At 37.2% G+C, this 14,380-nt stretch overlaps 1 protein-coding gene across 9 annotated transcripts in view; it reads right to left on the bottom strand.

Annotated features, from left to right (window-relative positions):
• The window catches only part of LOC124140405 (RNA-binding motif, single-stranded-interacting protein 3-like), a 321,419-nt gene that overhangs the window by 64,263 nt on the left and 242,776 nt on the right, over positions 1 to 14,380 (bottom strand). The window contains exon 1 of one of the 9 annotated variants that reach the window (XM_046507942.2): positions 1,409 to 1,707. The exons of the other annotated variants lie outside the window; for them this stretch is intronic. Coding sequence (XP_046363898.1) covers positions 1,409 to 1,546 — 138 coding nt within the window. The 5' untranslated portion in view covers positions 1,547 to 1,707. Of the gene's footprint in view, positions 1 to 1,408; positions 1,708 to 14,380 lie in introns of those variants that run through there. 9 annotated transcript variants of the gene reach the window in all.

The following is a 14,380-nucleotide window of genomic DNA, read 5'->3' as shown; positions in this document are numbered from 1 at the left end:
TCTCTGCTCAGATCTGAGCACATTCTGACCACTGGAGGATATAGTATACAACAAAATAAGCGCCTGGTGGGGGGGGGGGGGGGGGGGGGGAATGTCTATGTTTGAATTACCGAATTGAACAAGCAAAAAGTCAAAAAAGATATAATGGTTGTTCTTTTAACCTAATGAAATTTACAGAAAAAAATGTGAATATTTGTAACAGATAACATATAAAAAAAATATTAGACAGATATTTGAAAAAATTAATTTTGTAATAATGTTACGAAAGAGGTCTATAATCTCCAAAATAGGAAATACTTGCATTCATTGACATTTTGACCCTTAAAGGGAAACGGACACATTCCTCACAGTTGACACATGCAGAGAAACATGATCTCATCAAGCTCTCTCTTACTCTGTCCAACTGTACACTTGGCAAGTAAATCTTTAAGCTACAGGCTTTACTGAAATCAACTTCCCCAAATCATCAAACTAACACACCTCTCATGCATGGTTCAATGTCTATTGGTTTAATGCAAAAGGATGAACAAAAACAACATAGGCTGATTACGGAAAAAATCCCCCCTGACTCATAGCACCGGTATAATAAATAGACTGGTCCAATACTAGAAACATCAACAGCAGACTTGAGTGACCCTTGTAAACTAGCAGATATTTTGTCATCAAATACAGCCATGGACTAATGAGGGAAGTGATGTGTGAGGGCCATATTTGAGGCGACACTCATGACAGTAATGGTCAACATACAGATGAATATGCTACAGGTCTGGCTGACCACACAACTGACCGGGGTCGATGGCTCTAATGAGAAAGAATCCCGATGGAAAGAAATGAGGAACGGATGAACAAAAAAATGCCAAATTTGCATAACTCATGCAAATAACCTGACACATTTTCCTCATGAGCCAATCCAGTGGGACTCTCTTTTTAACATTTCCCATACACCTGTTCATGAATTATCTTTTGAAACTGGCATACACATTGTGGAATTATTACGACTGACTTATTCTTCTAATTTTGTCAACACAAACAATTTAATCAAATTATTAGCACTATCAATGATATGCATAAGTCTAGATGAATACGATACATGTACTTATAGATAAATAAAATAAAGACCACATATGATCCATGAATGTTAATAATGTCAGCACATACTAATGACCAAAAGCAAATAAACAGCATCATCAACTAAAGCAAATAAACAGCATCATCAACTAAAGCAAATAAACAGCATCATCAACTACACATGCATAGTATAGTATGTGTCCACAAATGGAATAAAACGAGGAAAATATGAGTCACAAAATATGCAAAGCTCATCCCTAGCCTCATGGCCACACCCAATTCAAGCAGCCATCAGTTTCGGCCCTCATCCCCAACCCATCCCCAGGAACAAATATTTTACCTGTTGCAGTTCGTCAAGAGAATCACAGTCAGCGGACAGAGGCACAGAACTAGGCATACCGCATAGTCCAGTGATGGCCCTGGGAATGTCTACCACGTAAAACTGCTGGGGTTGTTTCAGGGAGTAGCAGAGCGACATGACAGCTATAGAGAGAGGTCCTAGGTACCGACTGTAGTGTTGTACACTTCTCACACCACCATATACGATCCACACACGCTATTGTTATGGCGTAGTCACCCGGATTGTTCCCTGGCCAGTGTGCCACAGCGTACCACGCGTTGAATGAGCTGCCAGGACAGTGGGAGACAGAGTCAGTGATCCGCGGGGAATCTACGCAGGGCAATCTACGGCCCTCATTTACCGTAGCTGCAAGCTCCCCAAACTAACCAACATCACATCTCCTGCTGCTCAAATATATCACGCAATATCTACATTTAAACATAATCTGATTACTTTTTTATGATAGTGTCTATATCTGTTTGGTTGTTTTTGACCTATCGATTTTCTTTCCTTCCTGTGATGGTGCACCATATGTAAACACTTTTCAATGATTTGATCAAGTCTGTTATGAAATGAATAGTTATTGATTCTATTTTACATGAAAAATGGCAAACGTGATGATTTCACCATTTTTTGGTCTAAGACTCTTTTTCATCCAGTCAGTAAAATAAGGGAGAAAAAATAGTAAAAAAGTTAAAATCTTAATTTTACTTCCTGAAATGTCTAGTATTTGAAATATATTGAAAGTTACTACAGCTATAGATGCAGAAGAAGATTTATTGTTCATAAACATGACAAGTTATAACAGAAAGTTATAAACATTGATATACACAAAGGAATACAAATATTGCTAATATTAAGGTCTGGAGAGGAGATGCAGATTTTCCTTGCATGGACATTTTGTAAATGAAATAGCTCTATTTAATCAGTCATCACACCATTTTGTTTCTGACAAAACAAAACAATTTCTGTAAAATGCAGTTTTCAATATTTGTAAAAACAGTAAGTCTTAGGCAGCAACGTTTTGTTCATCTAAGCTCCAGATATAACCTGATGATATCCCATGTACACTGTACAAAGATACAAAGAAAACAGACCGTATAACACACTACAAACCGTACCCAAAATGGTCTTTTTTATATTATAATGCGAACATTGCCTACTTAGAGTCTTTGTGCAGTGTTCAATACAGAATTATGAAAAAAACATATCTAAAACCACTTGAGAGTAGTGAGTGATAGAGTAATACGATAGAGCATGTGAAGTGTGCGATCATCAAATGCACATTATGCAGATGAGTATCGGGAACACCTTCACAATAACATGTGTCTCACGGGATGGCTTTCTGAGTTGCCGGGACAGAAAGAAAATCAAAAACAGGAGAAATTGTTATTGACCCACGTACTATAAAGACAGCCAGAACTCTGTCACTGTTCAATACGGTTTCATTTCCAGGCGGAAATTCTTGTAGCAAATATCCTGTGACTTCCACAACACGGTGATCGCAAGCATACCTGTGTCACAGTAACAAGCTGGATTAAACACTTCTTAGAATTAGTCCACACTTCATTACCAATGAAATAAAACTTCTGAGTTGACTTGAGTGAAATCAAACAAAAACTTAAGTCTCAGAAACGTGAAAAATATAATCCAAACAAACATCTCAACCGAATTACACTGGAGGCTGCCTTTAAGTTTTTCTCGTCACCTGTTAAACTTTCTATTCATAAAATGTAATTCCTCAGAGAACAAAAAGCTACATATTTGAAAGGAGCATCATGGAAAATCCTCAATTGAATTAAAAATGGAATCCTTCCCTCAAAATTTTAACAAGTATGGAATGGGCTCCAGGAACACTTCGAGATGGATTAATCAATAAAACCAGCATGATACTGTGTCAATTTTATCATCAATTTCTATTTTCTTTTCAATTTGTTCAACAAATACAATTAATCAATCTGGAACTGTTTATGGCTCTCTGACATCAAAAGCAAATTTGTTTGACTTACACACACAAATCAAGTAAGGTTTTCTGCTATGACTCATGAAAATATTTATTTTCGTTGGACGAAGTCATCCATCTGAGAGATTAGATGAAGTAAAACGCAACAGTGACGATGCTAACATCATTTCATCGCTGTGTTTGAATTTCTGATCAGTACGGCAGCAAATCGTTGATTACGCTAAAAATAGATCTTGATTCTTGGCGTCAACACTCCTAACCATATCAATCAAATTTTCGTGGATGTTTCTTGGTCAAAATCTCATTCTCTCTGTGTGATCAAACAATCCACCTTGATTCTGTGGCTATTTCTGGTTGATAATTTGTTCCATTTATAACACCATAGCCTGCTGGTTAACAAATGATCTTAACCAATACAAAATCTTGGCAGTGAAAAGACATCAACATCTAGACTCTAAATGAGATCACCTTGTTTCTATTTTTACTTTCTACACAGCTGCCCAGGAGGTATTATCATGTCATTACATAAAATAACAGAATAAATACATACATTACCGATGATTCATCACAAAATAAAAATAAAAATAAAAAAAAATAATAGGAAATAATTTCAACATATCATTTAAAAATGAAATTGTCATGTAACATAAATATAATATTCAGCTGTTTTATTACATGATTAAAATAGCTCCTTCTCAGTATACTCTCTGATAACGGGTCATAAACATGTAGGATAATCACAATTTTTAAAGTGCAAAATTCCACTAAAGTCAATGCTCGTGGCGCTAAATTATACTCCGGTCAATGGATCAGTGTGCACTCGAATTCATTCTCAGCTCCCTGGGGAATATACAACATTAGTTATGCTACAGTGCAGGATCAAACCCAGTCCCAACTCAGTCGCAAACCTGTCAGTTGATATCCTTCAATGGCTACCCTGGTCTTGTACCATTGAAACATACTGCAAGCAAATGACTTCATTTCTCAAAAAAGCATTAAGCCCCAAATCGAGCAAATCCACCAAATAACTTCAACCACTAAGTTTAACAATTCAAGGCACTGGGGTATACCTTATTTCAGAAACCTCAGAAAAAAATTGAGTAAAAAACATTTAATTTAAACATTGGAAGTTTTCTTCAACTGCTAAAATATCTATAATGCTTGAAGTGTTCTTTCAAACAAATCATTTAAGATGAAACCAGAAGAGATGAGAGTAATCACCCAAACACAACTCCCCATCGCTACCAACACACATGTAGTCTTGCAGTCTTCAAAGAAAACCAAAGAATGAATAATGTTCTACAAGCTTTCCATGTCAAAAGTTGGTATAATTAAAGATACACGAAATGAACAAAAATACTCACTGTCTGAAGGAAACATGTGCCACCTATCACTATGGGTGAAGAATAATCAGTTGGCTGCTTTCCGCTCGGCCCTGACTCAAACACAGGAAGTTTAAAATACCTCCAAAACAATTAACCCTTGTGTGTAAATGAAGGCCTTGAAACCTAGGGCTTTATTAATATGATGCCCAGGTCATAGAATGCCCACAAATTCCTGCCAACCAATCGGTCCGTGCATTATCTCCCTTGGATACATCTCGTCTCCAGAGAACAAGGCAACAATGGCAGTTAAAAGTGTTACAGCTCTATTACTTTGCTATTTTATGCTCGACAATGTCTGGTAATCATCTGTGATAATTCTTGCCACTAGGTGGCAGTGGCTGTGACTTGGGGTACGTAGGACATACCTTGATGCCTCACTCCACCATCTCGCTGTCATGCCTGGCAGAACTATTCTCACAAAATGTACCATCAATCCCATGACATAACTGGCTAAGGTTCATTAACCTCAAAGTGTTATAAATCTTCAAGATTAAAAAAACCCTTTTTACTAATGACTACAAATCCTCTAAATATAAACCGTCAAGCGTTGAAGTTCATAGTATGTTTTTAACAAAATTTTATTTGCTAATATATCTTCAAGTAATAGGATGACTGTCATGTAAAATATGCCATATATTCGAGTATATACCCTTGAGGGTGTTTTGTGCCATAAATTATCTTGAATCTTTAATCTTGCATAAAACAAAGAATGAGGGTGCCAGAGCGTGAACCTGTTGATAAAACCAGGAACTTGCACATAAATTCCCATAAATAATTCATTCTTTCGATTTATAATCCATGTCTACACATAACTATCACTATGGACAGTGAAGCATAAACACATGCTCATGATACAGAATTGTACAATGTACTCTGCTTTTAGCACAGATTTCTCATGATCATGGAAGGACTTCATCGCTTTTATTTCCATTCATGATCTACCCTCAATACCTGTCCTTTAGATAACACAAGCTTTCACTTACACATGCATGAAACTTTGTCTTGAAACCAACTAAATCAAAATATTATTCATCAATAATATCTATTGGTAGCTGGCTACCGTTTTCACTGTTTTCACCAAATTGGAAAAAACAATAATACTCGAAAAATCTCCAACATCACCAAACATGATTTCTGCATGCACAATGTCCACAATGGACAGTAAAAGGTATTAAACAGGTGGTCTTACCAGGCAGTAAGGAAGAGGATACATAGAGAAGTTGAGAGTCAGGTGGTACAACGATATCCTGCTTCAGAGAGTTGCCAGATAAAACTGAGGACAATATTCTAAGTGGGACAAGTCCTGAAAGTCATGATGACAATTGACTTTTTTTCACTGTGGTCAAGGCCAGTTCTTACACAGCTGATGACATCAGTTCCAACCCCTTATGATGTCAAACGCCATGAGAATGATAAGCAATATACGACTTAATCTGACATGGATAAATAAATCAGACAATTTCTATAATTATTCAGCCCAGGTGCAGGAACCCATGGAGACGTGGGGATTCCTGGTGGGAAAGCCTTTTATCCAGGTTTGGGGCCCAGTGGGACAAATGCTTCCCGTGAAGTAGAACTTCATAGGATGATCATTGGAGATGGAGCGTAGCCCTGTTGGATGCTAGCTTGAGCTGAGTCTTGACCCTACTGGCTGACAAAATGAACTGAGCCAAGCCTCGGTGGGACAAGCCAGTCACGCTGGTGCTCCAGGAGCAATCACAGATCAAATACTAGGCCTGCCAAAGGCTGCCATAAAAAGGTGTATTAGCCATATGCATGCAAGCTTTCAATATTAGTGATGAGGAGGCCTTGGTTTGATTGACACCTACAATGCTTAAAAATTATTATATTGGATAGACAGAAAGAGTAAGGGGAGGTGGTGATAGGTAAAACAGGAGGAAGAAATGGGTGATAAACATGCAAGACGTTGACATCTGCTAGGTTAAAAAAAGAAATGCTGGGAAACCAGACAAATGTCAGTACACATTAATCACAGCCATAAAACCCAAATGAAAGAGTGGGACTGAGTGTTTTTATGGTGTGTAATAGCTACAATAACTAAGAATAATCTGTCTGTTTGAACAATATCAGAAAGTTTCAGTTATGAATTCATAGATATGATTAAAAGTTGATAAAGACAAGATGAAGAAAGGATGGGAAATGATGAAGCTGTGGACTAGGACACAAGCAGCAGGTGCCCCTTCAAGACTCGTTATGTTATCTTCAAGTTGATGTGATCACAGGAAACCCTAAGCCATCCTTTCAGTTGAGACAGAGATACATGGAGATACACAGAGAAGAAGGTCAAAGATGTTCAACTCATATCTACACTGGTACTATTACATGCTTATGATAGACTCTTTGTGGTATAACATATTCATGTTATAATATTATCACATGTTTATGATGTTCAACCTATTCGGCTACAGGCAAACATACTGTTTTATTAGCGGTGCACAGTAAGTTTATATGTCTTATGGATTTTTGCCCCCCAATCCAGCGAAAAAAGTATTTGTCTAAAATTCCAAATTCCAATATTGTTTTTGATTTCCTCAAATGTTAAGGTAGGAAAACAGTAGGTTCTAATTATAGTATTTTTAATAATTTATTTGTTAAATTTGTTTGTGAATAAAAAGAATTCTACAGCTAAAAGGTATTGAATTAGGTTCTCAAGAACTGTTACTAATTTATGAATACACAATGCCATTAAAGTGTTATCCCAAATATAACATGTGTTACATGTTACTAATTTATGAATACACAATGCCATTAAAGTGTTATCCCAAATATAACATGTGTTACATGTTACTAATTTATGAATACACAATGCCATGAAAGTGTTATCCCAAATATAACATGTGTTACATGTTACTAATTTATGAATACACAATGCCATGAAAGTGTTATCCCAAATATAACATGTGTTACATGTTACTAATTTATGAATACACAATGCCATGAAAGTGTTATCCCAAATATAACATGTGTTACATGTTACTAATTTATGAATACACAATGCCATGAAAGTGTTATCCCAAATATAACATGTGTTACATGTTACTAATTTATGAATACACAATGCCATGAAAGTGTTATCCCAAATATAACATGTGTTACATGTTACTAATTTATGAATACACAATGCCATGAAAGTGTTATCCCAAATATAACATGTGTTACATGTTACTAATTTATGAATACACAATGCCATGAAAGTGTTATCCCAAATATAACATGTGTTACATGTTACTAATTTATGAATACACAATGCCATGAAAGTGTTATCCCAAATATAACATGTGTTACATGTTACTAATTTATGAATACACAATGCCATGAAAGTGTTATCCCAAATATAACATGTGTTACATGTTACTAATTTATGAATACACAATGCCATGAAAGTGTTATCCCAAATATAACATGTGTTACATGTTACTAATTTATGAATACACAATGCCATGAAAGTGTTATCCCAAATATAACAGGTGTTACATGTTACTAATTTAGGTTATTGTTTGTCAGATGCACACAAATATACACTGGCACCATGTCTGACAAGAGATACTGATAACCCGGAATAGCTTCACAAAACAATATGGGATTAAAGCCACAAAAAGTTGGCACTTTTCCATTTGAACTTAATGAGACTTTGCTCCCATGATTCATACAATTTGGAGGAATGTTCCACTAACCTGCCAGTGGCTGTTAATCTCCATATCTTGAAACTCTAAGAGCTTAATTGTATTCGTTCTTGTTGGGGTCTAGTAGATTGACAACAGAAGAAAAAAATTTAAACTCAACTGAAAAAAGTGGCCAGATAAGAAGAACAACTGCATATGTCACCCATGCTAGTCTGTGAAATGTCACAGAACCTACTCATTGGTCCTATTGCAAGTTTTGGACTAGCAAACAAGCTTTGAACAAACAGAAGAGGCTTTGGACAAGCAAACTGGCTTTAGACAAACAGACAGGCTTTGGATGAGCACAAGGGCTTTGGACAAGCAGACAAGCATTTAACAAACAGAAGTGGCTTTGGATAAGCAGACAGGCTATGGATGAGCACAAGGGCTTTGGACAAGCAAACTGGCTTTGGACAAGCAGACAGGCTTTGGATGAGCACGAGGGATTTGGACAAGCAAACTGGCTTTGGACAAGCAGACAGGCTTTGGATGAGCACAAGGGCTTTGGACAAGCAGACAAGCATTTAACAAACAGAAGTGGCTTTGGATAAGCAGACAGGCTTTGGATGAGCACAAGGGCTTTGGACAAGCATATGGGCTTTGGACGAGGAGAAGGGCTTGATCTTGAACTCAGAAAAGACTAAAAACTCACAGCTTAAACATGAACATAAGCGCCATAAGCTTAGTACTGTAACATTAAACTAATTTCATGTTACGTTTCCCATTTCACAAAATTCTCTGTCTGTCATTTATAACTCTGAGTGATCTTTTTAAGTCAAGATTTAATCAAAGCAAACATCAGTAGACCCAGATTCTCTGCAACTGAATCCATGCATCTCCATCTGCTTGAAGGTGAATGGAAACGCAAGACGTGGCAGCACAAATTAATACCCAGGTAAGTCATGTAGATAGATGCCCGATTTTCCATTGGCTGCCAGGAGATAAAAACCACGAAGACCCACTGGGTCTCCCTCCCATTCTGGTTAAACTTGTCTCATAAATAACATCCTATCTCCTGTCGACTGTTTGTATGTCATGTACTCGCATCGTCTTGTTTCAAAGCTGCTGCTTCTACCACTGGTAAACACAACCACAACAGCAGCCGATGATTTAAGAAAATATTTACACAAATAAAGCGAATATAAAACGGTATGATCTTACCAAGCCTTGGTGAGCGTAATCCAAGAGTTCCATGGACAAGTTGCAAGTTTGAATGAGAAAGTAGGAACCTATAAGCTGGCGGCTGCAGTTCGGGAACTGATGGTCTTAATTTAGCCAGAGTGACTCACTGCCACTGGGCTTTATCAAGGAATGACATTTCTGGAAAAAATGTCCCATTGAAAGTTTTTGTGTTTTGAAAGCCCCTATGTTGGTAGATCACTTCCGGTGCAATACGAGGAACAATAACATGGTGGTCGCCATGACAACCAGACCTGCAGGCCCACAAGGGCGGTGCTCTGCAGGACATTCCTGATTCATACCAGCTTGGGGTATTACTTTCCTGCAACAAGTGTTTATATTGTTGAAGACTGACTGGGGGACCTTAGCTGAACTGGACTTGTACAATCATCTGGGTCAAATGTCCATACAGAAATTATATTACTCACAGCAAATAGAGTGAGTTAACTGCAAAGTTCATATCAACAAATATGCAAATGTTCTGAAAACATATACATAAATTATTGTTTACAATGCTTTTATGGGAAATCCCGACCGAGAACAACTACTTATTTTTCTGAGAATTCATGTTTGGTTAATCAAAACATTAATTTAATATTCTATGGTTACAGGGTACTTGCAAGAAGCTCACCATAACACACCTCAAATCAACATTCTGGGGAGTGTGAGAAAGATAATATTGAATCTTGGACTGTTTTACAGAGGATACAGAAATGAATGGGTACATCAAGGATCTGCTTGACGTGTTGGTGGGAATGTGTAGCTGAAAATGTTTTAATAAGTATCTCGCCCTTGTCCTCATTCCTAGAGGAAGCTCCATACTTGTTGTTACACAGATGCAAAACAAAGCATTATTCAATTACTTAACCCACAAATCTGATGGAGATTTGACACTTCAGATACAGCTCAGTTTTGGTAGATAATAAGGTTGGAGTTGATAAACCTTCGTACAAGCACTCCTACAATTTCTTCATCGATTATGTCCCCATGTTAAAAGCCTGCGCTGTTCCCAGCTGCCAGGCAGCAGACTAGTCACTTCATACAACTGTCTGCACAAATCAAAACATAAATAGGCAGGTATGCACAAATAAACACAGTCACAGTGTGACACAAGTATTTACTCGCTTCACACACACCAAACCATGCCCATTGTGTTCTGATCACAACAACGGAATGTTAAAAAACCATGGTTGATTTATGAGAATATTTTTTTCCCGCACTAGAAAAACTCTTGACGTAAATACCCATTTTTTTTAACATAAACACTCAGTTTTTCCATTTCAGTGAGGGATAATATTGATCCTTTAATAAATGTCAGATATCAAAAGATTTGATTTGAGACACGAATCAATAAAAACAAAGCTACCCCAAATCTTAAACAGACTTAACTTGAGATGTTATTGGGGTAAAAACCAGCCTAATTCAACACCCAGTCGGGGGGAAGACATATGTAGTAAAACATGACTCTCAAATTTCCCCTAAAAAATACATACATTAAACTAACATTTTATTAAGTCTTTGAAAGGCATTTAGAAGTGATACACATAAGGAAGAGAATTTATGGATGTCAACTTCTTTATTATGAGTGAGTGAGTGATTTGGGTTTAACACCGCTTTTAACAGTATTCCAGTCATATCACAGTCAGCTTAATGTGGGAGGAAAGCCCAAAGTGATGCAGGTCTCAGACGTTTACCACTTCGGTGAAACCCACGAGCACGGGTAGTACTGATAGGCAAACGAGAGGCTGGGGGTAATTAGCACTGTATCATTCATTTACCTGACGAAGGAGTAAGCATATACTCATATATTCTAATCTTTTTTTATAAGTCTGAAATGGGCAACATAGGTTATTTGGACCCTGAAGTTAGCATTGTAGCGAGGGATCACTGTACTTTGAAATGTTGTGTTCCTCATAATAAAGAAGTTCACATCCATAAATTCTCTTCCCTAACACTTTATGGATACTTAATATTCCAAATGTTTCATATTTGAACAAAAACACTTTCTTACATCCAAAATAACTACTTCAAAATCTTTTCTAAACAAGCCGTGCTGAAACCTTGTATGTTAAACTGAAGATGAAGCTTGAAGAAATGGCTTATTATAACATCTGGGAATCCACTTGCTGAGAATAAGGACTACATTTGAACATGGCTCGTATCCTCTAGGTAAGCATCATGCCAGCTCCACACTCAAAGAGTCATTAAAGAAAACAAGATATTGACCTCTCTCGCCTATCAGTATTGAGCAACATGTACATCATAAACTCGAACACTCGTTTCCTGTTTTCCTCAGGTATTTAAAGATGTCTCAAAGATTACACCTTCTTCTAACTTCGTATCAAATTTGGTTATCTTGTGATCTACCAAACACAAATTTGGCACTCACACCTTTCTCAGATTTCTGGGAATTCTTGTTCTTCTAATGCAAAATGGCAGTAGATATATGTACCTGTCAAATGTTTTACATGCTAGTGCAGGTTTATGACAGTAAATGCTCCGATTACAAGACATAATGTAATCAAGCTTAACATATAGATGTTCCCCCCCCAATCTTCATCCTAGGTCTAATGGTCCCTGAAGCAATAAAACCTCTTGTATGAGATCTAGAATCAGCCAATCTACATGACAGAACTTGTGATCAAGGGATGTGTTGGGGTCCTTTCGGTACAAGTCAGTGTGAGATGTTCAGTAGCATGACAAGCAACAACTCCGATCTTAAATAACTTACCACTTACAGAGTGAAATTAGAAGTAGTCTGCCATATCACAAAGTGAAATTAGAAGTAGTCTGCCATATCACATAGTGAAATTAGAAGTAGTCTGCCATATCACAAAGTGAAATTAGAAGTAGTCTGCCATATCACATAGTGAAATTAGAAGTAGTCTGCCATTTCACATAGTGAAATTAGAGTGAGTGAGTGAGTATGGTTTTATGCCACTTTTAGCAATATCACAGTGGGGGACACCAAAAATGGGCTTCAAACATTGTACTCGTGTCGGGATTCGAACCCGGGTCTTCAGGATGACGAGCGAACGCTTTAACCATTAGGCTACCCGACCGCCCCTCGTGAAATTAGAAGTATTCTGCCATATCACATAGTGAAATAAGAAGTATTCTGTCATATCACATAGTGAAATTACAGGTATATTGTCATTAAGAACAGAAACATGCCATATCATATGCAATCCACATATATAATGTACATTATACATCGACAGTTACGTATATTCTACATCCAGTATTACGTACATCATACACCGAGTCTGCATCCTCCTACACATCCAGGTTCCCATCCTGAACTGACAACCAGCTGGAGACAACACTACCTGCAAAACCTGCAGTCCTACATCTTCTACAAATGATGAACACAGCACTTCAGCAGGATGGCCCACCCACAAGACGTGTGTTATTTCCTGCAGTGCAGAACCCACTGCACAACTTGAGTTTCACTATGCCCACTCGGTGGCTTAAAGAGACTTCTGGCACGATAAATCATTTATGGTTGAAGTCAGTTTCAAATTGCAACAACCTCACAAAGGACACTGTCTTAAGATACATGAGTTATACAGTATCTGAATCAATCCTTTTTTTTCACTCCATATTCATGTAATTTTCATCACTATTTTGCGTTTCAGTCCCAATGGAAACTGTTTCAGCAGATAATCGAGACTTATTTAATATGTAATTATTGATTATTTTATTATCCCTTTACCTTCGATGCATATAAACAGGAGTTTGGCAATGTAATTTTTGTATTAATGATACCACATTCTTTCACATTTTTTTTTCATCCTAATATTTCAATAAGAAAGTTAATGATTTAAAACCACATTAATTACACTTTACTAATATGTATTATGACAACTTCTGCAAACATTCTATCAAATAATACAAAATAAAGTTGGGCACATTCCAAAACAACTGATAAACCACAAAGTTTTGTTTCTTTCACCTGTTTCATAACAACAAATGCATTACAATGTTACCCCGACAGATTTGTATGTATTACAACACAATGGTGGTAACCCTTGATGCAAAACCCAGACAGTTACAATGTAAATAGCAAAGGGTAATGTTAACCATTAAAGGTCTATTTGGAAATATTACAGTTAGATCTATAGACTTAATAGCTTGACATTAAACCACCAAACAACAACTGTATGCGATCTTTGGCATGGTGGCAAAAATAGCCGAACAGAACAATGGCTGATTTTTGTAAATACCACCATACTGACTCCTATCAACACTGATAATGGGGTAAATATTGTGTTATTATTTTGGCGATCTTAACATGAAGAGGAGCAAAAATAGACTTAGTGGCTGGCTTTTCTCTGCTGTTTAAGTTTTGTTTGTTTAGTTTGTTTGTTGTTTAACGTCGCACTCAGCAATATTCCAGCTATAGATGGCAGTCTGTAAATAATCGAGTTTGGACCAGACAATCCAGTGACTGACATTATGAGCCAGCTATATGATGGCAGTCTGTAAATAATCGAGTTTGGACCAGACAATCCAGTGACCGACATTATGAGCCAGCTATATGATGGCAGTCTGTAAACAATCGAGTTTGGACCAGACAATCCAGTGACTGACATTATGAGCATTGATCCTTGAATTGGGATACGATGACATGCATCAACCAAGTCAGCGAGCATGACCACCCGATCCTGTAAGTCGCTCCTTTAGACAAGCACAGCAGTCTCATATGACAAGCATGGGATGCTGAAAACCTATTCTATCTCAGATCTTCACGGGTCTTTCA

This window comes from Haliotis rufescens, unplaced genomic scaffold, assembly GCF_023055435.1.
Source record: "Haliotis rufescens isolate VD_foot unplaced genomic scaffold, xgHalRufe1.0.p SCAF_37, whole genome shotgun sequence".
Taxonomy (NCBI): domain Eukaryota; kingdom Metazoa; phylum Mollusca; class Gastropoda; order Lepetellida; family Haliotidae; genus Haliotis; species Haliotis rufescens.
The sequence above is the reverse complement of the archived record's forward strand: the minus strand, read 5'-3'. Positions and strand labels throughout refer to the sequence as shown.